The 27,196-nt window shown below is 40.4% G+C and overlaps 1 protein-coding gene across 1 annotated transcript in view; it reads left to right on the forward strand.

The window, feature by feature from the left end:
• The window catches only part of ADAMTS5 (ADAM metallopeptidase with thrombospondin type 1 motif 5), a 44,642-nt gene that overhangs the window by 803 nt on the left and 16,643 nt on the right, over nucleotides 1-27,196 (forward strand). The window contains exons 3-5 of the mRNA XM_029938680.1: nucleotides 4-847; nucleotides 12,475-12,607; nucleotides 23,849-24,016. Coding sequence (XP_029794540.1) covers nucleotides 4-847; nucleotides 12,475-12,607; nucleotides 23,849-24,016 — 1,145 coding nt within the window. The remainder of the gene's footprint in view (nucleotides 1-3; nucleotides 848-12,474; nucleotides 12,608-23,848; nucleotides 24,017-27,196) is intronic.

Consider the following 27,196-nt stretch of genomic DNA (forward strand, 5'->3'; position numbering starts at 1 on the left):
GGTGGGCTCCCTCGTCTACGCGGGCGGACGGAGGTTCCTCCTGGATCTGGAGCGAGATGGCTCGGTGGGCGCCGCTGGCTTTGCGCCTGCAGGACGCGGCCCCAGCGGAACCCAGCGCCACCGGGACCACTGCTTCTACCGCGGCACGGTGGACGGCAGCCCCCGCTCCCTGGCTGTCTTTGACCTCTGTGGGGGTCTCGACGGCTTCTTCGCGGTTAAGCACGCGCGCTACACCCTGAAGCCGCTGCTGCGCGGGCCCTGGGCCGAGGCAGAGGCCGGGCGAGTGTACGGAGATGGGTCCGCGCGGATCCTGCAAGTCTATACCCGCGAGGGCTTCAGCTTTGAGGCCTTGCCGCCGCGCACTAGCTGCGAGACTCCCGCGTCCCCGCCGGGGCCTCGCGAGCGCCCCCCGGCGCGCGGCAGCCCAGACCCACGCTGGGAGCCGGCCCCGCAGTTCCTGGACCAGACGGCTCCCTCCTCCGGGGGCACCCAGGGACCCCAGACGTGGTGGCGGCGGCGGCGCCGCTCCATCTCCCGGGCCCGCCAGGTGGAGCTTCTCCTGGTGGCTGACGCGTCCATGGCGCGGATGTACGGCCGGGGCCTGCAGCATTACTTGCTGACCCTGGCCTCCATCGCCAACAGGCTGTACAGCCACGCCAGCATCGAGAACCACATCCGCCTGGTCGTGGTGAAGGTGGTGGTGCTGGGCGACAAGGACAAGAGCCTGGAGGTGAGCAAGAACGCGGCCACCACGCTCAAGAACTTTTGCAAGTGGCAGCACCAGCACAACCAGCTGGAGGATGACCACGAGGAGCACTACGACGCGGCCATCCTGTTCACCCGGGAGGTAAGTCCAACCTGCGTGGGTGGTCCAAGCACCGGTGGAAGGAGGTGGGTCCAGGGTTCAGTCCTGCTGACTGTCTGGCTTCTCCCCGACCCCGCCTGCTGCTGGAGATTTGCCTGAGCGTTCCTTGCAGGTACCTCGCCAGCCTTCACCTCTGCTAGGGTGGTCAGAGTTTCCCCAGCAAGCAGTCCCTGCCTCGAATGCCTAGACCTACATAGACAATCAAGCAGGCAGGCAGGCAGGATCTCTAGTCTGAGATATGGTGTCCTAGAGACATGAAAGGAGAAGAAGGGAGTGGAATGGTTGGGAAAATGTACAGAGCTAAATGGGAGAAGGAAGAAAGCAAATTTGTCTTTTTTTTTTTATGTTTATGTTTGAGAGAGAGAGAGACAGAATGTGAGCAGGAGAGGGGCAGAGAGGGAGGAAGACACAGAATCTGAAGCAGGTTCCAGGCTCTGAACTGTCAGCACAGAGCCCCATGCAGGACTTGAAATCATGGATTTTGAGATCATGACCTGAGCTGAACTGAGGCATTTAACCGACTGACCTTCCTTCCTTCCTTCCTTCCATTTCTTCCTCCTCCTCCTTTCCTTCCTTTTCTCCTTCTCTTTCCCCGCTTCTTCCTCCTTCTCCTTCCTCCTCTGCTTTTGTGAAGATGGGGGAAGGGGGATCCTTTAAGTATACTTCTCCCTGAGCTTAAACATACAACTTTGTCCAACCTCATGGGAAGGGCTTGTTGCTTCATCCATTGTAGCCACTTTTGTCCACGACCTTTTCTTTGTCAGTGTCAATACTTTCTTACTTGAGCCACTTCTTTGACATAAACTGAGGAAAGACTCTTTCCCTCATTTGGCTTTTTAATGAAGTTCTTACATGTCCACCTTGGTGGAATGTTTGTTTCTGGTAAGGAAGGAATTCAGGAGGGCAAGGAGGATCTAGACACCCAATGTTGTCAGGATCCTTAGCACTTCCTTTGCCTAGTCCTCTGGTCAGGCACCGCCTGTCCATCCTGAGCTGCCAGGGAAGGGTCACATCCAGCTTGCATGTTTGGGTTTTGGATGAGTATGTTTCTCAAGCCCAATGTGGAAAGATCTGGGCAAAGAGTCAAGATCCAAGGAAAGAATGCTTGCCCAGGATTTCCCTCTTTTTAAGGAAGATGGTTACAGGAAAAGAAAGAAACTGATCTGTATAGGCCCACAGGTTCTGGAAAGAGCACAGTATCTATTTGCTCAGTGGTTCGATCACCACGTAAGTGTGACATTCAGACACAGAGTCTGGGCTGGTTTTGAGCCTGGCTTGCTCAGAGCCATGAGCCTACCTCACGACTGCCCTCTGATTGGCAGTTTTAAGTCAGGCCTCTCGGAGGCTCACTCTTTAAGTGTTTCAAAGCTCATTCTTTAAGTGTTTGGGATCCATCCAGGGTAGCTGAAGGATTCGAAATTTTGAAATATGGAGTGACCAGAGCCGGGATAGAAGATGCAGCAGTAGCTTGCACACATCCGAATCACAGCTCCACTACCTGATTCTCTGTTTTTATTAGAGGAATAAGTATGAAGGAAAAGTGTATGAAGGAAAAGTGTCGATAAATTTGGAGTGGAGAAACACTTGTGGCCCATGGGGTGGACATAAATGTAAACCACAGGTAAACAAAGATGCTAGGGGTGGCAGTTTAGGAAGAAACTGGCAGGATATGATGCTATGCACGATGGAAAATCTTCCTCCTTATTAAGTGATCTAAAAACCATCCGGTAATTTCTCTGTGCTACATTAATCTTCGAAATGGAAGAACATTCGTTTGGTAGACTTCTGTATGAAATGAACTTCTCCTGTAAAACTAGCCCTTTTTTATTCGGTTTCCAAGACTTTTTTTTTTCTTGTAAGCAATTTTCCACGTCTGGATTTCTTGCTTTGCTGCATCACCAGAAGCCGCCAAGAAGCTTCAGAGAGTTTATGGAAGGAAGTTCTCTAGAGACAGAGGAAAAAATACTTTTGTAGGCACACTACTCCAAGGAGCAGGTCATTTTAATAGTTCACTTTGATTTTGGAAGACAAATGCACATTGCCATAATTTTCAAAACAAATAAAAATTAACAGAAGACCCCCTTACTCCCTCCCTCCTGCCCCATAATTTTTTTAATTGCTTCCCCCAAAAAATGAAGAAAACAAAAAGGAAAACCAGTCAGTGGTTCTAAATAATCTGCCTATCGCTGTTCTGGATTTGCATTTTATTTGGGGAGTTAGCCACTCCTACGTTCCAAGCTCTGGAACATATCAGTACATTTTAAGTAGATAAAAGCAAAGGAGAAAGAAATTAACGGTCTATCTTAATGTTCGTAAGTATTATAATAACATACATTTTCCCAAGTAGTCTGCACATGGAAAATATTTTACACGGGCCCTCCCTGGCCTCCCTGCCAAACAGAAACATACTTTTGGTAAAACAAATCTCATTTAGGCTGTGGTTGGCCCTCTGGTATATACATCTTACTTGAGGAGAACCAAATATTTGAAAAGCATGTGTATTGTGAATATCTAGACTTCGTTTCAAAGAATGCTGTTAATTAGGGGGCTGAGAAAAATCTTACAAGACCCTTATGCAGCCTTCATTAAGAGGGGCTCAAAATGCAAAGTCAAGCTCCCCTAATGCTTCAGAATGTGGAAAAGAAGAGGAAGAGAGCAGAAATTATCTGAGCCCTTCCACCATAGAAATCAGGTGCCCTAAGACCGAAGAGAAGTGTTCACGGCTATTTTTTTTTTTCAATGAGAAATACCCAGAGTTGGCACCTGGAACCTACTTTTACAACTCTGTTTTGAATGTAAGAAGTACGTTGCTTAGCAGCCAGATGCCAAGCCATCATATCCATGTTTTGATGGGCTCTGAGAACTGCTCAAATTTTGGGTCCAGATGTCTTCTCTTAAATTGCTTGTTTTTCAGGCATGAAGTGAATGTGTGAGGATATGTTTTCCACTCCTGTTTACTGGCCCGGGCCACCTTGAACGCTGTACTGGGAGTCAGCAGAATAGTGCTAGTAATTCATTTATCAAACTAACACACTTCACTGCTGGGACCCTACCCGGCACTTAATTAGAGAAACTTTGCACCAGTCCATTTTCTGGCATAGGAACTATTTTCATCCTGAAATTCACACTTCTACCATCAAACAGTAGGAATCTGATCTTCCCAGAACTTAATTTCGCTTTTCCAGAATTCTTTCCTTGTCCCTGGTTTCCTCTTTTACTTTAAAATAGGTTCTTTAAAGACGGTCTCTTAAACCCATTTAGGAGACCACACACTCTTCTTGAGAAACAAATGTCCTACCTGCCGGATGACAAAAGTGGAGACTGTTTAAGAACCCCACATCCCACACTTCACATGGATTGAAAGCATTCGATTAAAAATGAATGAGCTACAGACTATGTAATGTACAAGGGCCGTTCACCTTCATTCATTAACACTGCGCCCGCTAGTAAGCAATTGTCTCTCAGTTAACACCTCTTCTTATGTTCTTAATTCTGCTTTGCAGTGTTGAGAAATTAGAGAGTATTCTCCGTTACCAGCCAGGCCCTTGTTAGGCTGTGACAGTAGAGAGTGCTAAAAGGTGACCAGAAGTTAGGAGGAAGAAGGATGTGCCCTTTCTTGCTTGCTAACTAGATTGACTAATCCAATTGCACCTCTGAATTCAAATCCCGTTTAAAGTCAGAAGAGAGCTCTTAGCCAGGATTCCTAGCCTGTATAGATGTATCCTAATCAATAAAAATCTAAATAACTCGGAAATGGGAAGACTGGGGGCAGATTAAGCAGCTGTAGTTGACATTTTATTTTATTTAAAAAAATTTTTTAATGTTTATTTATTTTAGAGAGACAGAAGGACAGAGCATGAACAGGGGAAGGACAGAGAGAGAAGGAGACACAGAATCTGAAGCATCCAGGCTCCAAGCGGTCACCACAGAGCCTAATGTGGGGCTCGAACTCGCGAACTGTGGGATCATGACCTGAGCCGAAGCTGGCTGCTCAACAGACTTAGCTACCCAGGCGCCCCTGTAGTTGACATTTTAAGAAGAAATGTAGGGATGCCTGGGTGGCTCAGTCAGTTTAAGAGTCCAACTCTCGGACTCTTAATTTCAGCTCAGGCCATGATCTCAGTTTGTGAGTTTGAGTTCTGCATTAACAACGCGGAGCCTGCTTGGGATTTTCTGTCTCTCTCTCTCTGCATATCTCTCTCTCTGTCTCAAAAATAAATAAATAAACATTAAAAAATGTGTGGGGTGCTTGGGTGGCTCAGTTAAGTGTCAGACTTGAACTGTGAGATCATGAGCTGGAGCAGGCTCTGTGCTTACAGCTCGGAGCCTGGAACCTGCCTCAGATTCTGTCTCCCTCTCTCTATGCTCCTCGCCCCCACCCCAAATAAATAAACATTAAAAAAAAAAAACAAATGTGAATTGCAAGTTGCTAAGAGAATAGTTCCTAAAGGTTCTCATCACAAGAAAAAAAATCATAACTATGCATAGTGATGGATATTAACTAGACTTACTGTGGTGACCATTGCACAACATATGCATATATCAAATCGTCATGTCGTACACTTAAAACTAATATAAGTCAATTATATCTCAATTGATAAATAAATCAATAAGCAAACTCTAAAGCTCATTACAGGCAATATACCAAAACACACAAGGCTTATATCACTACTCTCTCTCTCTCTCTCTCACACACACACACACACACACACACACACACACACACTTTTGGCACATGGATATGAGCACCTTCTGTGTATGAGCTCCTCATTTATGCAGCTGAATGCAGTAAGATGGAGAATCCCTGTTCCCTGCCCAACTGGGCTTATCACCAAGGGAAAGAGGCAGGTGCACACATAAATCACTCTAATGTTAGGAAAACTCAGGTAAATGTTGTGACCAAGTTATAAACAAAGTGTGTGAAAGAGAAGGGAAGAATAATCAATTCTGCCCATAGATCTTTACATAATATCATTATGTATGTAATATCATGTGATCATTAGGTTATACAACCATAATGTTATCATAACTGGGCAGAGAAAGACATTAATGAAAAGAGATAGTCTTCTAAGAGTAATAGGTGACAAATTGCAGAGAGAGAGAGAAGGTAGTCCTGTCTAGTGCTTTCAAAACAAAGTAGTATGACTGATCTAGTCAGACAGTCAGTATATTCCTAATAAACAGACTGGGATTCAGAAATTTAAAATGTGACCCCTTTCCTAAGAATCTGCTCCAGGAAACAGACAAGGAGATAGATAATTGCTATATAGCATGATGACTTTTATGACACGTGTGGTCATCAGATACCATGGAAATGCATTAGAAGGTTGCCTAACCCATCTGAGTTCAATATGAAAGAAGGTCTAGGAGTTAACCAGACCATAAAGAGGAGATAGGCTTTGCATACATGCCCAGCTCTCATGTGCAATGGCCCAGGGACAACATGTGACATGAAGGCAGAAGGGTGATCGAGAATAGTCTAGAGAAGATGGTAACAACTAGATGATAGAAGAAATTGTGTGTTGTGTGTATTTATTCTGCTCAGGCTGCCATAAAACAATACCATAGATTGGGTGGCTTAAACAACAACATTTTCTCACAGTTTTGGAGCCTGAAGAGTCTAGGATCCAGGTTCTAGCCTATTCAGTTTTTGGTGAGAGACTTCTTCCTGGTTTGTAGACTGCCACATATTGACTGTATGGTTATATGGCCTTTCTTCCAGGGTCTGGCGTTGATGGTTGGAGGGAAGGGGAGACAGAGAGAGAAAAGAGAGGGAGAGAGAGAAATTTCAATGTCTTTTCTTTTAAGAACACTAATCCTATTGGATTAGGGCTCCACCCTAATTCATCTTAATTACCTTCTTATGGGCCCTACATACAACGATAGTCACATTGTGGATTAAGGCTTCAGCATACGAATTTGAGGTTTTGGGGGAGACACAAGTCAGTCCGAAGCACCACACTTAAGATTTAAAGGTGTTAATTAAATCCAATGGCAATCTATGGACATAAAACGGCAGTGACTAGGAATATGTTCTGGAACGAGTAGCTGGACTCAATCCAGGGGGGAGCCATTGTAGGCTCTATCAGTAACCTTCAAAAGGAGACTTGGGATAATCAAAATTAAAGAAATGGCATTAGAAATGTAGAAGGAGGGATCAAATCAAGAAATTTCAAAATGAGGTGATGGATATATGTTAATTAATTCTTTCCAGCAGAAGGAATATTTGGGCTAAGGTTTGGCACCAAAATGTTGATAAGATGTGCAGGAAACAGTGCACAAGAGGGGACATGACAGCGCCATGGAGGCAGACAGGAAGCCTGGCTTGCAGTGGACAAGGTTGAACACCAAGGCTAATCACAGGCAGCAAGCCTTAATGGAAGGAGGAAGAGTGGACTCCAAGGAGGAGTGGCCGGGCACCTGAGACTTTTGGTGGGTGGAAAGTCAGTGACTTACAGTGACCAATCAGATGCGGTAGGAGCGAGAGAGAAAGGTACAAGTAAATCAAGTCCAGGTTTCCTATCCAGCCCTTCCTTGTTCTTCGTTCCTGAAATATCTTTTTCAGTGTTTTTTATACATTTAGTATGCTTCTAAATTGTTGAGTTTTACTGGACCCACCATAAAGATAAAGACCATGCTGTATTATTTGTTGTAGGAAAGGAATTTGCTTGACCAGGCACAGAGTATAAATGTAGAAGTTAATAGTACTGTCAAGGAAAACATGTGTGATGATTTACCAGTACCATGGTGTAGGTGGTTTACAAATTGGGGCGTTTCGATATAGGTTTAAATTTTGGCTTCACGAGTCTCAAGTTTGCAACTTTTGACACTTATTGCCCTGAGCTTTAATTTCTCCACCTATAAATTGGAGTGTTTTCATTTAATGCCAACACAGGTATAGCTGGAAAGGCTTTGGGATCACCTGGTCCACATTCCTTATGCTAATGAGGAGGGAACTTTGTCTCAAAGCATAGGAACAACTTACATAATGACATTTAGTAATAGCATTAGAATTAAAAAGTGATCTACTTTAGGAGTGCCTGGTTGGCTCAGTCAGTTAAGCATCTGAATCTTGATTTGGGATCAAGTCAGTCCTGCATCATGGGGGACTCTGCAATGACAGCTTAGAGCCTGCTTTGGATTCTCTCTCTTTCCCTCTCTCTCTCTCCTCCTCCCCTGCTTGGGAACTCTCATAAATAAATAAATAAATAAATAAATAAATAAATAAATAAATACTTTAAAAATCAAACTCTCATAAATAAATATTTAAAACCTATAGTGATCTACTTGCATTGATTATGTCTGATCGCTTCCATTCCTATTCTCCAAAAGGACTCTTCCAAGAGATTTCACCTGCTAACCTCCAGCCTGCTGTTTCAGACTTTCCCTTCTTCTCACTTCACCTTTATCAGACGAAACGCCCCATCATGGAACTCAAGCACACACTGCCTTTTCAGCTTCCCCTGACTGCCTTTCACCCAATGAATTCCACTTTCTCCAGTTAAGACAAACTTCCTGTCATTCCTCCAAACAGAGCCTGCCTTTTACCATTCCCTGAAGTATTGACCAGTCTTTCCTGGTTGGGATACCCTTCCTCTAGGAGTTTCAGACTTCTATGCATCCCTCAATATCTAGTCATCTCCTTTGACACACTTTTATCAATTCAGAATCACCCAAGAATGCAACTACACCCTACATTCCCTCAAAAATCTATTCATTATAGCATGTCACAATTTGCTTTCTTCTTGGCATATCTGTTTTGCTCACTAGGTCACGATGCTTCTTAAAGTCAAGATCAGATCTTATTTATTTATCACAGTATCAGCATTGAGCAGTGTCAACAGATTGTGGGCACACAGTATGTTTAAGGAATAAACGCACCTGGATCCATGGTCTATGTATATTTGGGATCACCTAGTTGTATCCAGAAGCATGGACAGAGATTGTATAACATGGGTCATTATAATGGCCAGACTAATAGACCTGATACAGTTCTCTCCTGAGATCTAAATCAAAATATTATTGGGGATTGCTCTATATGTAGGTAACCAGAAAGGCAGATGACACTTCAAGAATTGGATGCACAAGTAAATATGAACTATGGTGTCTATCTTTCTATAATACTTATGACTAAAATATGTACCATGCAAGATTAATTCTTCTACCGCTAATCCCTTTTCATAGGAATTGGGAGGTCACACAGATGTCTGAGGCTAGTTAAACGCTCTTCTGTGCCCTTCTCTTGAGCTCCATGCATGCGCATATGAGATGGTAATATTTATAGACACAGAAGTTGCTGTTATTTAACTCAGGATTCCATTGTACAAGGAATTCTCCCTTAATTTGGGCTGGCATTGCTGCAGGTGTGATGGCTCTTCCTACCTTGTGCCGTTTTTGGCTCGTTCCCTCAGCACGTTTCTGCTGCATGAGAGACCAGTCTCCCAGTCAAGACTAGATGTCCTACTGTTCCTGTTACTCATTCCTCTTTGCATATTCTCATGTCTTCTTGTTCATTTCCCGCACCCAGTACTGACCACTGGGATTTGCTAAGTAGTACTATCTTCTGGGCATCTACTTCTCAAGGTAGTGTATTTTGCTGGTTCCCCATTCCCCCCACTTCATCTACAAGAATAGGTCTGGGGTGCTACTAGTCCTTTTAAATTCTGTGATGAATCACAGATATTGGCATACTCATGGTCCCCTAAAAGGCCACATCTGGTGAGTGGTCAACATGTCAATGACTTCCTTGTCAAGTCTTCATCGATCTTGACCGTCTAAGCTCTATTTCTGAATTAGATACAATGCCCCGGTCATATCTCTTGGCCTATAACACAAGCACACCTATTTATGTCCAACTTTTACATTTTACTAATCTTCCTTTGCAGTGCTGTCTACACCATAGTGATAAGATCTTGATCCTGCTTGAAAAGAACCATCTTTAACATAACAAAGATATAACTTACCTTCAGATCTACATTGACCAATCAGAAAAACTCTGTTAGCAATTTTCATTTAATTGCCTTTTATGTGGATAGTACATATGATTCACCATTTTGTCAATATTCTCTGCCTCCAGATCCATAAGATAGATAGATGGAGGGATGGATGGATAATATAGATAGATGATAGATAGATAGATAGATAGATAGATAGATAGATAGACAGATAGATGCTATTGCCCCCTTGTATCCTTACTCCTGATCCGAAAGTAAAAAAAAAAAAAAAACCCTAGTAACTTCAAATAAAGTGTACACCTATAAATGTTATAAATCTCTACCACAAATAGATATGTGTGACATGCTATATTCTTAATAATTTGATGCACAAGTTGAGTTTTAATACATTGGAATAAACATTGGATCACAAAGAAATACAGACTTTCATTGTAAATCTTGGGGATGAAACTGTAACTGGGCTGCCAAGGTTTGAAATCTGTGAATGAAATTGAGAGGTTGCTGGTTTACATAATTATAGTCACAAAATTATATAGAGTATGGCCATGTCGTCAAAGGGTTTAATCAGTGTGCTTAAAAAAACAGCAACTGCTTCTGTTCATAATTTTGTCACATGCACACACTTCTGTGGCAAAGGGCCAAATGCATTTCATGCAATTCATGGATAACAAGGAGAGTTGATAGCCTCTAATGAGCAATTGATACCAGCAAACTGAGAGATATTAAGAATCCAGTTTAAACTTTGTTCAAAACAGGAGGGCCATTTCCATTTCCTGTGGCTCTTCATCTGAGCTTATTAATGATATACGGAGTAAGAAGGGGCAACAATTCTTGCATTTCATTATTAGAAGATAATGACTCCCAAACTGTGAAGATAAACACAAATCTTGGTTAAAAAACACATGTGCAGAAATGACCTATAGCTTCTAGCAATGACAACTGGGTGTTGGGGCTTAACGTTACTGAAATGATTGGAGAAAAACTGGATTAAAAATGTATTGTACTCTATTATTATCTCAAAGACTGATTATTATGCAAAAGTGTGTTCCAATTTCAATTTTAAAAACTACTAATTTGTTCTCAACAGCTGTAATTTGAGATCCCATGAGATGACATATGAGGAGACACAGGAAACCTGGGGAGGCTATTGCTGGTTTGGTGACTTGATTCACCAAGGCTACTTGGCCAAGACTTCCACTGTCTGAAGCTATAATAACATGGTGGCGTCCATGTAATGCATCACAGCTGGGATCTCATAATATATAGAACACGATAAGGACCTGAAAATGTACTAGAGAGAAGATCATAGGGTATATCTTTTAAATATTCTTTACCTTGGTTAGATTTTTATGCAGCAAAATAAGGGAAAAATTAGAAGCCTAGGTTGACATTGAGTAGGTGACATTGGTTATGTAGTAAGAACACCTTGCACTGACTTCCTGGAACCTGTTGAGAGCTTCCTAGCAAAAAAAGGTGTTGAAGTTGTGTGAGGTCTACGTTGCATCTGACTGTGTCACAATTTACCTCAATTAAGTAAATTAGCCAGTTATTGTCATAGTTGGGGATAGAAAGATAATAGCTATAATAGAAGCAACACTTATTATTTCAACTGGTAAATAGCCATCATTCATCATGATATTTAAAAAATAACGTTTTCTTCTACAATTATTCATTAATGGCTTACAAGGATACTCTCTTGCATGTGGGGATGGAAATGTACACAGTGTTAATTAATTTTCATTGAACACAGTAGTCAAACCCAAGAAGTTCTGATATCTGTTAATACTCAAATAGCATTTAAGGAAAAGCTTATTATAAATCGATCATGTACAAAATTCTGACTTATATTTTCTCTTTATGCTTCATAACTTAAAAAATCGTCCCACGAGGTCGCTTTCATATAAATCACCCATATTTAATGATCATTTTAATGGGATGTGATCGTGTTTTTCTTTGAGCTTTTGACAGCTATACACCTTCTCACCAGAAAAACGCACACACTCACTTATATAAATACAACATGTTACATGTATTTTCTGCAGATTGATCCGGTTGAGAAACACTACATTGAATGCTATGAGTAAGAGTGCACACATTTTTGAAGACATAACCAATGAAAGTATGACTCCATTTGGAAATGAAAAGACTATCCTTCAAGGGATTATGCCTTTGGATTATAATTTCGTTTCCTATTTGAGTTACTGATGCACTTGTATTTTGCCACAAATGTGTGGTTGCAGTTTGCCCCTGGGATGGAAAATACATTATTAGGCCAGGCTTCTGATAAGTTTAGCATGACTTTTGGTTGGAATATAAGGGCTTTGGTAAGCATGACTGTATGTGAAAGTGATCCCGGATATTACGTGTCTGGATATATGCGGTACCGTTTTGTTAAAGCTGAGTTTGCTCTCACAACGGACAAGCCACAGTCCCAGGACATCTTTTGAAGTGCAATGGAGCCCCATCCCCTATGGGACCCAGAGATGTTTAGAAGAGTCAATGCCATTAATTTGTCTTTGGAACATTTCCAGAGCTGAACAGGTGACACCATAAACCTGTCCCACTCTTGCTGCTGGGAGTGAGCAAGTGGCCCTCCAAGGTGGCTCCTTCTGGATGTAAATTGATTTTAATGATTTCTTTCTTTCTCCGGGGCAGGATTTATGTGGGCATCATTCATGTGACACCCTGGGAATGGCAGACGTTGGGACCATATGTTCCCCAGAGCGCAGCTGTGCTGTGATTGAAGATGATGGCCTCCATGCAGCTTTCACCGTGGCTCATGAAATTGGTATGCAGTGCCTTTTCTCTTCCCTCGCCAAATCAAACACTTGGAACAGCTGCAACAGGAACCAGAATACTTGGCAATTAATTCCAGATTTCTCCAGGTTCAGATGTACTGTTGGGGATTAAATGTGTTTATATTTTCCCTTTTAGGGTTAACTAGTTAGGGAGAAGGAAGGCAAAGTCAGGCATAGGGTAGATGTTTCCTTTTGACAATGTCATTTACAAGTGTAAGAGAAATTTGCTGCAGCTACTGTCTTTCTAAGCATCCCTCAATGACTCTGAGATGGGATTTGTCACCATTGACTATGAAACGCAGAGGTGTCCCTCTTAAAAGTTACCCAAGATTCTCCTGACTCCTCCAGCATTAATCAGTTTGCACAGAAATTTGTTGTGTTTATTACATTGTGAGTGATCATTGCTCCTGTGAGAAGTAAACAATAGCTTATAATAAACAGTCCTACCTCATTGTTAATAACAAAGACAAACCAAGACCAACAACCAACAGGATTTGTCTTCAAATGTCACCTGATTTGTGTGTCATAAGAGACACATTGAAATCTTAAAAGTGGAAATATAGGACTGACTGAACCTTTGAAAAATACCCCAGCAATTAGGAAATGTGTTTCCCAGGCAGTGACCTAGGGTCCTAGGTATACTAGGGCTTTAGTACTTAGAATTAGACATTAGAATCATAGACACATCTGGGCTCAATTCTTGCTAAAGTACTTTCTACTGTGTCACATTGGTCTTATCATTTAAATTCTCTGAGCTTGTTTTCATATCTGAAATATAGGAATAATGGTGCCAATTTCATGCAGTTATTTTAGGGCCCAGATTGGGTAGGATATACATGCCAGCTGTTACTTATAACCACATACGCTTCTGTTTTGCTCTTTAGGTAACAAGTTCATTTAATTTTAAATGTACATATCACCTTTTAGCATCATCTTTTTGGGAGCAAAATATGGTTTGATACTTTTTTGCTATATTATTATTAAGACAGTTTAGGTTCTTAACCTAAAACTGTAACTTTTAAACAGAATATAAGCTTTTTTTTTTTTCACATTCCTCGTAGGCAGAGAACATTTCACAAGGGGCAGATTTCTAGCTGTTATGCTTTCTGTAGAGACTTAAATAACTTCAAATCAAAGATGGAATTGTGTAAATCAGGATAATGCAGCAGTGAAATAGAAATCAGTAAATTTCCATTCATAAGAATTAATCATGACTTTAATTTTCTTAACAGACACTCTTCTTACCATCTAAGTTAAACGACAGTGCACAAACATAAAGCCTTAACATGAGTAACTGTCTTACAGCATCACTGATAATAATTTAATTTACATTAATTTATCACTGATAGTAATTTAATTATATTAGTACTGGCGCATCTGTAGCTTCAAGATGAAGTCCCATCTCTGCCTCCATGATCTCTGATTTGTCTCACGCAAGAGATTCAGACATTGAATCTCCATTTCTTGTCTATAACATGGGCTAATAATGAGGTGTGGCTCTCTGGTGTGCTACTTTAAATGACCTGGCGTGCCTGAAAAGGTTTTTAAAACACACATGCTATTTGAGCTTCTGGGCTGGGAATATGTCTTTACCTAGCTCTCATTTATACCTACTAAGCTGATAAGAATACAGCCTAATATAGATCCTTAATCAGTATTTATTACACATCTATGGCTGTGCATGAGTGAGGAAGTGCGAGAAACAAGAGCTGCCCAAGGCGACATTCTGAACGTGCAGCAGAAGCTAAGAAGAATTAGCCCAAATACTCAAGAGGATTATAATGAGGCAGAGATGATTTTAAAAGTACACCAGTAGTTAATCACCATTATTCAGAGTGATGGAAGTTCCAAAAGAAAGGTTCTCTATCTGTGGGTAGGCAGAGGCTGGTTTGTCTCTGACTTGGTAAGTAAGTGACGCTGTTGGATTGGGCATCAGCCAGTCGTAAGACTATGAGCCCTAAATCCTGATCTTCTAAAGAAGTGATGACAAAGATCTTGAAGGAAGGGCTATTTCTCCCTTTAATCCTGCAGTGGTCTGTTATCACACATTGCTAGCACTGGGGAGGTTTCTTTGCAAGAGTATCCCTGTGGCAGCGAATAAAGCTTTTGGGGGGCTGCATTAGACTCTCAAAGCAACTGGGCTGGAATGAAGAACCTTCCAGAATCACCTTTCCCAGCCTTCCTGAATTCCTCAACCAAGGGTAGACACAGGCAGACCCAGCAGCCTGAGAAGTAGGAAGACAGGTGCTTATGAGAACAAATGTTTTATTGAAACTGTATATGTGCAATGAGAACTTTTCTTAATAGTACAGTACTGGGCACAGTTTTACAAGCAAACAATGATGGAAAAGTGTGGGCTTCTGTGGGAAAGCTCAAACCCAAATCTTTGATTATATGACCATGACCTTTGTTCCCTTTAATTTCCAGACTGGGTCATCTCTATTTCCTCCTTCAGAATTCTCTACAATCCATTCTTCAGTCAAACACTGCCTACTTAATTTATCTTTCCACATTACATGTAGCATAATCTGAAAAATTTAAGATATGGGGATAAGGGGGAGTGGACTTAATTTTCTTTTCACAAATAGATCTAGCTTACATTTTCTAATTGCTTTATTATTCTCTAATTTCACTTCTTACCTAGATATTGTGAACATATATTATAAAGTATGAGACTTGAAAAAACTAGAGACAATAACCCCACAAAATATTTCCTAATCATCTGTCTCTTATTACAGCCTTGCCTCTGTGGCCAGTGTGATCTTTGGTAATGTCACTCGCTGAGCTGTTTCCAGCACTTTATTTTTAGATTGTTTCATGAAACCATGGGTCTGAGCTAACCCTGCTCTGGATTCTAATTCCACTTCATTCTTCTCATGTAATTTCCTCCCTTCCTTTTATTAGACATTTACCACTTTCCAGATTGGGAGGTTATAAATATGGGCTATGGACAGTGGCAAAGTGACCTCAGTTTCACTAGAGTGCTTGGAATCTGCTTGAGACCATTCCAAAATGCAATTTGTTTCACACATGCACGCAGACTATGTAAATATGTTGCTGTGTTCAAAGCATAAGCCATGAAGAAAGTTTCTAGGCTCTTCCCATAATTTTTCTACTTTATTTCTTCTATAAGAAGTCAGAGGATACACAGTGAAATCTTGGAGTGCAAGTAACCTGGCCTGTGAGTGTTCCACAAGGTGAAACATATCTAATAAATTTTAACTTGATAAACGAGCACTGTCTTGCAGTATGACCAGTACGTGATGCCGAGCATCTCGTGATCACAACTGAACCAAAGGTTATTGAAGTTCGCTTTAATATACGAGTGCTTTGGATTACAAACATGTTCCCAGAATGAATTCTGCTCTCAAACCAAGGTTTTACTGTATTTGATTAAGGAAAATATTTTCAGGGGCGCCTGTGGCTCAGTCAGTGAAGAGTTCAACTCTTGATTTCGACTCAGGTTATGATCTCGAATTTTGTGAGTTCTAGCCCCATGTAGGGCTCCATGCGAACAGGGCAGAGCCTGTTCAGGATTCTCTTGTTTCTCTTTCTCTGCCCCTCCCCCACTCACTCTCTCTGTCTCTTGAAATAAATAAACTTAAAAAATGTTTTTTTTTAATTAAAAAGAGAAAAGAATAACGCTTTCATTCATGGACTTAAAGTTTCTCATGCAATGCCCAACACTGCTTCTTTCTGTACATAGTGGTTTAAAATACAAAGTCATATTTGGATAAAAATTTCCTTTGGTCTTTAGCCCCTCTATCCAAAATATTTCCTACCTTGAAAATTAACATGAAGGACTTGAGCAAGCCTGAAGTACCCATCTTACAGCTTCTCTATCCATCAGGTTAAAATCAGACTGGTTTCAATGAACAGTTCTGAAAAGTGACTCTTCCTGGACCAGCTGTTAATGTGGACACTTCCTTTTTCCTACTAATGGTTTCTATAAAAAGAGCCAGATTTTGGAGGTATATCGTCCAGTCATGCCAGTGCAGCCTTCTGGAAAATAGATTGTGATGAGGGTAGACTCTCCACAGGTAATAATAATCTGTCTTCATCCTTGCTATGCTATGTGTATGTAAACATCGACTCAATTGTTAGGACTCAATTGTTTTAAAAAGTTGCTTTAAACTCTTGAGAATACAGTTCTCATCCATGTGCTGTGAGTGGAGGCAAGAATGTGGTCAGTTTACAACCCAAGTGTGAACTGTAGAAAGTTTGCAAGTGATGTAAATGTAAGTTTACATTTTGAGTTTATATTTTGAACTTGTCAAACTTTTATTATTGGCTTGTAGTCCTGAAGATTTCACCCGTGACGCACATGGTTCTTCAAAATAATAATCTTATTGATGTTGGGCCAGCTTCTCATATGTGAGGGAAAACAGTCTGATTTTATTTAGACTAATGAAATCCACCATTTGCAAACTTGCTGAAGCTTTGCTTTATCATAGTTAATTATACAATGTGCTAAGTGACGCTCTCCACCCTGAAAGAGTCCAACATGCTTCCTAAGCTGAAGTCGGGTAACTGAAAAAGTCAAAGCCAAGTAAGTGTTCAGCTGGAGGCTTAGGAAGTGGCTGAGATGCAGCGGGCTGGCTGCCGGTATTTTGCTGTGGTCAGAGGGAGTCCTCTGGTAGTGCTGATCTGTGTGTGACTGCGGTCCCGGAGATGATTAAACAAGGCCATGTTTTGAAAGGCTGCAGAGGCCCTCCAAACATGGTCGACCGAAGCCAACACACAGAATCAGATGTCAGGACCAACTGTGAGATGTGAAGTGAAAGGAAGCTAGGGTTAAACTTGGCATGTACTCCCAAATGTATAGCTTTAATCAACATGAACTCGACTTTTTTTTGCCCTTTTTTCTATCTTGTCTGGAGCAATGCCACACTGTCTCTTTTGGTTTTCAGAGGAAAGGTGGGGATGAGTCTTGATGATACCTCCAGCAGCATTGAGAGATTTAGGTTTTTTATGTGCCGGTTCTGTTTTTTATATCATATTTCTCTTGTGGAGGCCTCTAGATTATCTGCTGCATGTGTAGAAATCCAAGTTGAAGATCGCCTAAAAAGTAAAAACGTTACAAACTTAACACATAATTTTTTTCCTCTAATGGTTACGAAATTTCTCCTCCTCTCCCAAATTAAGAGTTTCTATGATATAAAAATGTATCAACACTACTTAGAATTAGAGCACTCAAAAGTATAACAAAGTAAGGATATCAGTGAGAACAATAAAGTTAGCTCACCATCCCTGGGCCTTTGATATTTGTCAAGCATATTTTCTAAGCACCTTGCATCTTTTATATTATTTAATCCTCACAAAATGCTGTGGGGTAAGCCCTATCAATGAGTCACCCACAAGAAGAAAAAACACAGAGATGTAAGTGTTTTTAAGAAGTTTCTAAACCTGAGGTCAACAACTACAGTACCACTAGGGTAAGATTTGAACCCAATTCACTTGGCTCTAACACTCAAGATTTTGATGCGATCCTATAACAGTTTTTTAGTGTTCATCTTCTAGGAGATAATCCTGAATTTGGTTAAAAAGGATATTGACAGAGCTAGCTATAAGGTGCATCAATTAAGTTTTCTTCCTTCCAAATTATATAACGGGTACAACATTTACCATTTATGTTTAACGTATTGAAAAGGGAGTTTAAGGATTTTTTTTCACTTCTACCTAAGGCTTTGCATTTGAATAGACATGTAGGATCCAATTACTGGAGCTCCTGGTTCTCTTCTTCAAGGAGTCTGGATTCTGATCCCAAGTGAGCTATTGGCTCACTTTTCAACCCCTGGCAAGACCTTCTTACACCTCAATAATCCCAGCTGGAAAATTAGGTAAAAGAAAAACATGACCTCATTAAGAAACAGATGCTTCATCTGAGCAGTTCTTTCTTGAGTAAACAGATTACAGAGCTTTTTGTGATTTTTTTTGTAGGATGTGATGCTCTGTCCCCTTGTCCATTGGTCAGCTTAGGGTCAAGATACAAGGGTTTGGAATTCTGCTTAATTTTCAGACTAAAGTTTAGAAAAACAACCAGATTTCCTTCCTGAGGTTAGTATTATAAGTTAACCCTAGTTGTAGAGCAATACCTGAGCTGAATAAGAAATTGGACGAACCTTCCCCTTTGTCATAATGTGTCTTCACCTGGGGATACATTATCTCAGACTTTCTAACATCAGATTCATTTGTGAATTTAAGGAGGCCAGATGCTCTCTACGTCTATATCGTGAATATCAAAGATGAAATCTATTTAATGAAATGTTACTCATTTTGCCTTTAAAAAGATGATTATCATACCAGAGAAATTACCGGGTGACTAATTGTTTGCTATTTCTGAGATATCAGTATAATTCAGACTCTTACCCTATAGACTTTGCTTTGACATAATTTACCATGAAATTTATTTCCTTGTGTAAACCAGATAAGCTTTTTCCAGATCTTACTTTGTGTGATGGGCACTCATTAACAAGACTGTTGTATTTGTGACATGATTTAATGTCTATTAAGATAGATAAGTATTTTCTCCAAAAGCACTTGCAATCTACATCTTGATTTTTAATAATGATTTCAAAACACAAGATGCAGATCTGAAGTCTGCAGCACTTGGGAAAATATCGGATTACACAGTTGTGTTACTCTCTGAGTTTCCTTCTGACTTCTGTAATACCTTTCATGTTCTAATTTCATATATAAATACAAATCTCATTAACAAGTGCACTCACTACGCAAGGTTGTTTGTTCCTTAATTGCCTCAGGACTTGAGAGGAGAGGTTTCCAATTACATCAATCAAGAATTAAAGATGGACTGCAAAAGATCGCCTTGTAAACAAAACGACGACTTAATGTAGTTAAAGCAAAGGGACAGCTCTTCAATATTTTGCACATCTACTAATCACAAATACTAATACTTCTAAGTATTAATACTAATACTAATTCTTGCAAATGCAAATACTAATTCCTCCTTAAAGCGAGACTTTGGACCCTCTACTTGAAACTATGACAGTGAGTTACTGTCTTTTATCTACGATCTGATCTTATCTGCGTTGTCTCTTCTCAGTAGGGGTTTTACTCTAGGATGTTGGTTGAACTTATTCAGATCTCATCTTTTACCTTCAAAACTGCTTTGACTCCTCCTCACTCTTCTTTTTGTAAACGTTTATTTGCTTTGAGAGAGAGAAAGAGGAAGAGAAGGGGGAAAAGCAGGGGACAGGGGGAAAGGAGAGAGAGAATCTTGAGCAGGCTCCTCACTGTCAAGGTGGAGCATCACATGGGGCTCGATCTGAGGAACCCTGAGATCATAACCTGAGCCAAAATCAAGAGTCAGATGCTAAACCGACGGACTCTCCCACATGCCCTTCACTCTTCTTCTCTACGTGGACTTGAGAAAGAAATATCAGTCTTTCCAAGGGTAAGAATTGCCTTTCTCTGTGGGTCTCTTGATTCTATCACTCTGCCTCTTCCAAGGATTTCACTCCTCAGCTGACTCTGTATTGCTCTAAGTACTCATTGTAAAATGCATTTTGATAAAACAACACCTTAGTTTAGGGGTTGTAAACGTTTTCTCCAACAATTCTTTTGTTTTCTTCAGTTGCTGTCTTATTCTTGGGGACACATTTGTGCAAATCCCAGCTGTGCTAATCCTGCTGAAGGCTGCTTATCAGAGAAATGCTTCATCTCTGATCACATCTGCAATTTCAAACTTCCCTGTAGGTGACTGATGAACGTATTCTCCCTGGAAAAGGCAGATGTCCTAGGACAATCGTGACATCACGATCAATTCTAAGTAAACCTTTCACGACACCGACTCGAAATGTTCTATTGTCAGCTCCAACATTATACCTTAAGTTTTCTGGATTCTGGTTTTTTCTCTGTTAATAAGCATTTAGTATCAGAGTGTGTTGTCTCTAAGGTAGCATCCTTTTAAATTATCTTGCACTTTTATATGTATCTTGCCATTTGAGGGCTCAAAGATATTGGCAAACTTCAGGCTGACATTAGAGGTCTTAGCAGAATGATTGGAGGATCACACTTGAAAATACCACATCTTTTGCTGCTCTCAGCCTTTAGTATGGCTGTCACGTCTCCCCTGAAGAGCTTCCAAATATTCCTCGCATTGATCTTCCATTTTAATTCCTGTCCAGCTCCTGAGGGGAAGTCACATGGGTCCTGCTCACTGTGCCCTGGCTCCAGCTACTGGATCTGGCTGCTTTTCCTGTGGGTGCTTAAATGTTCTTCGCATTGGCCATGACTCCTATTGTCCTGGAGAGAGCATGCTTCTCCCAACCAGCTGACAGACTTTCTTCATGGAGAACAGAATATTCCTCCAAAGATTTTGTCTGTCAGTTGATCCTTAAGCAATCCATTCCTGACTCACTTTTGCAGATCTTGGAAAACTCACATCTTCTTTTAGCTCTTACTGAAGCGGCACTAGGATCTGTTCATGCTCAGAATGGCAATCTTTTCTGGCTGCCATATAAAAAATTCCTTATACGTATCTTTGGCAGCTGCTAAGTTACATTGATAAATTAGGAAATTGAGGGGACATAAAAGTCACAATATCATGCCAAGTCACCTGCCAAAAGATTTATAAAACTATACCAAAATATTTTCAAATAAACTTCTTTGCTTATATAATTGAAATCTTTAAAAATTATATACCTTGCTGTTCTGTATGAAAGAAAAATTGAGGTCCTCTGCAAGGCTTCTCAAAAGTACTTTGGTGTTTGCCACATGGTCTGTATTTTATTCTTTTATTTTAAGTTGTTATTTATTCACTTAGAGAGAGAGAGAGAAAAGAGGGAGAGAGGGAGAGAATACCATCCAGACTCCACACTGTCAGCACGGAGCCTGATGCAGGGCTCGAACTCATGAACTGTGAGAGCATAACCTGACCCAGAATCTGAAGTTGGACGCTTACTCCACTGAGCCACCTGGGTGCCCTAGCCTGTATTTTAATTCAAAAGTCTGAATTTTATCCTCCAAAATCACCTGATGCTGTATAAAAATTCATAGGGCAAATATTATTTAGATACATTTGGAGGAAAAGCCTATTGCTTTGTTAAATAAATATGAATATCTTCTATGAATTCTATTAAACAGAATGCGAAATTACATATTTTTCTAAAATCTAAAACCTGGACTCAGAGAAATGCTATGTGGCAGAGGTCACCCTAGGCCACTTTCACTCTCTCTCTTTCTATGCCGGGGGGGGGGGGGAACCCAAGTGTGAAATTTCTACACAAATCCCACTGTGTTAGCTGATAAAGATTCTCTGATGGAAACATTCAAGAAGCCCAGCGTGCCTTCTCAAGTGTGAGACTTACTAAGTAACTTTAAGCCATTTTGAGCAGGACAGGATGAAAGGTTCTGTTTTTTCTGAGCTGTGGGTTGCATGAAAGAACTCAAACTACCATCCAAAAATGCGACAGTTTCCCCCACCCCTGCCCGTCTTCTTTTGTGTGTTACTTGGGACGCACTTTAGACTCTGATGCACATTCCTGCTACTGAGGAAGTACAATGTGAGAGCAGGAGGAGGTTTCCACAGACAACTTGCTAGGCTGGTAAATGCTATTGAAGTAAATAACTGCATAAATGCCATAAAAATGTGGAGCTTGGGAAGGTCACTGAGCCCTAGCCACTTAATTTCAGCCACAGCAGCAAGCAGCTGCTTGGAGGACAATTTTGTTATGAGGTGTTGGTGATTTAACAAGTTGGCCAAAAGTAGTTGGAATGTGGAATGAAAGATTTCATCTCTGCTGGGTTTTACTGTTGCACACTGGCTTTTTTTTTTTTTTTTTTTTTTTTTTTTTTTGGCAGAGTGGCCAAAGTCCCTGCCTTTGGCATACAGGAACCCAATGCAGTAATCATTTTTCTATGGTATTTTATACACCCTCTTTTGATGCTTTGTGTATGATTCTATAAATCTTTACCCCCCCCCAAATTAGTAGAGTCTACTTGTCTACTTCTTTTTTTTATTTTTTAGTGTTTATTTATCATTGAGAGAGAGAGAGACAGAGCATGAACATGGGAGGGGCAGAGAGAGGGAGAGACATAGAATCCGAAGGAGGCTCCAGGGTCCGAGCTATCAGCACAGACCCCGATGCAGGGCTTGAACTCATGAACCACAAGATCATGACCTAAGCCATAGTCGGACGCTCAACTGACTGAGCCACCCAGGCGCCCCTACTTGTCTACTTCTTTACAGTCTCTACAAACTTCTTTCTTGGAATTTGTTCAAAAACAACATTTTAGATTTACTGGAGAATGTCATTGTATCCTTAGACTATGTGAAAATTAATCTTATATAATAAAAATAAACCGTATAAGAATGCGGTTAGGACACCGAGCTTGATAGACTGGAAATGACAGTGTGGGATTGCAGAGAGCATGTGTACTGAGCTGGGGCATAAACATCCACCTGGCTGAGTGATTTTGGACAATCACTTATGTTTCTAGGACTTGTTTTCTCTTTAAGCTCCAAAGTGCCATGATGGGGCATCTTGGTATTTAGACATTTCTTCAAAGGGTATATTTTCAAAATATGTCATTTATTTGGGGGCTTAGCAAACATGCAGCACTGTCTACATAAAGGAAATGAAAGGGTGAAAGCAAGCTTACCTTTGTTTGGAACCAGAAAGTTACTCATTTCACTTCTCTTTCTTTCCCCACCTAGTCATCTCTTGGATAGCTACCTACTAACTTGGCCAAGGAAATAAAAGTCACTGACATTAAAAAGCCATCTATTATGTGTTTTCAACTTGCAGAACATTGAATTAAATACAGAGGTTTCAAAAGTGGATGGAGGAGATGCTCTCTGATCTCATGGGACTCATGGTTGATCGAAGAAGATAGAAAATTAGACAAGTAATCAAAGTAATATGTAGTGAGGGCTCTGACATAATCCCACAGTTGCCTTGCAAATTCTAGATTCTAAATAAGGCCTATTTCTACATGTCATGGAGCATGTGTGATCCAGATGGATTATGGGACTATCTATTCCTTCATGTAATTTTTCAGTTTTCCTCTAAATGTTCACCAAAAGTGACTGTTCTGACTATTTGCAGCTTTAATTTCCCTGGGAGTCCAGTCTGTACATGAGAAGTCAGTTAAAATGAACTCATATACAGTTGGGGGTTGGGGAGGAACCAAGTGCTAGTATATTAGTCACGGCAAAGTAGAAATGCAAAATCACTCATGATCGGCACTCCATCTCTTCTCTCCCTTAGGACATCTACTTGGCCTCTCCCATGATGATTCCAAATTCTGTGAAGAGAACTTTGGTTCCACAGAAGATAAGCGCTTAATGTCTTCCATCCTAACCAGCATTGATGCATCCAAGCCCTGGTCCAAGTGCACATCAGCCACCATCACAGAATTCCTGGATGATGGCCATGGTATGTGTTATTCAAGACAACATGGGCTCAGAAACAAAACCTAGGGGGGATTATTACCAGTGTTACTTTATTACATCCTCCTGAAGACCACCATGCCCTCTAAGACAGCGATTGTTTAGGTAGGGACAGAAAAGGACCAAAGGGACTGTCTCTTGTTGTATAATGCCAACGTCCTTGGTGGCATTGTAGCTATGGTATTTTTGCTTTGGAATTGAAAAGTTCAAAAGAGAAACAGTGTGGGAGACCACACAGAATGCCTGGCCAGTGCCCTGAAAGCCTGGCTTCTATTCCATCTTTCACCACTAGCTTCCTTTGAGAATATTGGCAGACATCTTGTTTCCCTACTATTAATATGACTCTCAGAATTATTTGTTACATGCCTATTATAGGGGTGTGGTTAAAACGTAGGTGACAATTCTGTCGGATCCTCTTTACAGCAACAGAAAGCCAGGTAAGGAAGCTCTTTAGATTTGCATTCACTGGAAGAATCTGGTTTCATTCTGACAGCAGATTCTCCTGGCAGTAGAATGAAAACTACAGAAAAGAGCGAGAAAATCAATCTTAATGGCTAGAAAACACTTTAAGAACTTCAAAAGAAGATCTTTGTTTTTATCCATTAGACAGTTCAAGAGCATAGCATACTTTATTAAATTCTGTAAATCTAGAATTAGTCTTGTAAATTATATAAAAATACCCAGGAAGTCACAGCTTTTAGAAATAATAAATTCTGACCTTTAAGTAGTTTTTGAAATATGCTGTTGCTAATTTCTTAGCATCCTTTCTTATTTCCTTTATTTTATTTTTTTCCATTCTTTATTATTTTAAAGGACTAGAAGCACAAGAGGATAGATGCATTGGAGTTGAAGTAGTTGACTTCCAGAGACCATGTGGTTCAAGTTTCTTAGGTTATAGAAATGGACATAGTCTCATTCCTGTCTTTCCTTTTAAAATGTGTCTCTCTCCAAAACTGGTGGTTGAACTGAATATGACAGAAAGTTTTGATCATAACTGTCCATAAAATTAGCTCACAATATATAGTTCAGAATTAGCTAAAGAGTTCCTGTGATAGTTGTTTTTCTGGGTTCCGCTAAGCTTATGGCCTAATGTTTCATAATATCTTAGTGAGTTAGCCATCATGAATGTTGGTGAAGTAACGTCCAAACAACTGATGAATTCTTCAGACACAAAGGAATTCTGCTACGAAGTCGTTTGGTATCTTGGAGGCAAAATCTGTTCATTAACTTTGTTTTGCTATGTTAGTGGTGAACCGATAATACCTTAGCTACTTTAAACTTTTTAAAATATACTATTGCTGAAAACAACCCAAGCCTCGCCTGGTTTAAAATTCCCCTCAATAGAAACTGCTCTTTGCTCACTGGATGGACATCCCAATATCTCAGAGATTTAGGGAAAAATACCAAGAATCCATGTGTTAGGCTTTTCCTTAAGGCTAATAATAAGAGCATTTTTTTGTATAGCTCAGTTTACAATGCTGACTTAAAGCTGTAACGAGCTGCAATTGAATGCTTACCTAATTAATCTACCTGTCCACATTGAGCAACTGAATATCTAATAAAGTCTTTCTTGGGTGGAACATTAGTCTCCACTCTTAATATTGCTGCTTGCTTTTTTCCCCCAGGTTTTCTGAAAATGAGATAGCGATAATATTTTATTTCAGAATCACACATTACACATTCCAAAAGTTTGAGCTCAACTTTGAAATCCTAAATGAATGGATTTAGTTGCTAAGGCAGCAAATACTTATGGCTAAAATGGAGCCTTTTTTATTTTCCTTGCAAGTATTAGGTCAGCTAATTACAATGCTGTGCAGAATTGTGTTCCTATTGCCATAATTTTGGGATGAGTCGTTGATTTCATGTTTGTGGAATTCATGATCTTACTTTCTGTGCAGTAAATATGCTTTCCGTATTGTCTTCATTTTTAAACATCATTTCTGTATTTAAAAGGGTCCACGCTCAGATTTTTAAAACGTTTGCAACAAATTTACATAGCTTGCACACGTCTCTATGCCCATTCCAGATATCTTCATGGTAGATAGCAACCAAGAGCATACTTTTAGTAGATGTGGATCTTATCACTTGCATTGATAAAATCTTATCTGAATTCCCACTCACATGTTAATATATTGACTAAATTACCAAATTTTTGGAACAGCAAGTTTTCATAACCTGCTTTTAAGTTCATTCATTTCATGAAGCTTAGAGTCTCTTACTTTTGAATATATGGGTTAGGTAGTCTTGTGTTGTGAATAGGACACACACACACACACACACACACACACAAAAGGACACACACACTGATTTTATCAGGAGCCTGTATTGAATAAAGTCATTTGAGAATATGGAGAGCCAAAGAAAGTAGGGTACCATTGCAAAGCTCAGTCACGCTCATTTCAAAACAGCACACACAGATACTGAAACAACGGAATCGTGTGCTGTCATTCATTTAAGTGGAAACTCAAATAATTTAATAACTTACATTGCCACCAAAAAACCTAGTTAAGTCAGTTTCAGTGAAAGTGCTGTGATAGGAACTGAGAAGCCTGATTTCAAGATGGTTGAGACTCCGACATTTCAACTTCAGAGCTTAGGAGAAAACCAGAGAGAGTGTCAGGCCTAGAGGAAAGAAAAACAAACAAACAAACAAACATCTTTCTTAGGAGGCTAGACTGATACCAAGAAACCATATCGTAAAGTCCTTTCACTTTGCTTATAGGAAGTGACTCAAACTTCCGTGCAAAGCCCATTCATTCATAGTTAATAGCAATGACTCTGCTACTTTTCTGTACTACTTTCCTAGGCCACCCAGAGTTTTAAGTGTGATGGAATAGTCATGGCAGGGCCGGGAGCCAGGGAGACTTCCAACAGGTAAACTGAGAGCAAGAAGGAATATAATTTGACAATAAGGAAAAAACCAGAAACCCTGTAAAATGTAGCCCCAAAACATTAAAAGCTCAGAGGTCTGGTACCTTTTGCCAAAAGGTCAAAAATGGTATCACACCATCATGATCACAGAAAGTACCTCTATATTTCTGCATGCGCAGAAAAAAGGAAGATTAAATTGAGTAACTTGTGACACTACTATAAAGGTAGCAAAGTTGGGGTGCCTGGGTGGCTCAGTCGGTTAAGCGTCCGACTTTGGCTCAGGTCATGATCTCGT

This window comes from Suricata suricatta, chromosome 5 (assembly GCF_006229205.1).
Source record: "Suricata suricatta isolate VVHF042 chromosome 5, meerkat_22Aug2017_6uvM2_HiC, whole genome shotgun sequence".
NCBI lineage: Eukaryota > Metazoa > Chordata > Mammalia > Carnivora > Herpestidae > Suricata > Suricata suricatta.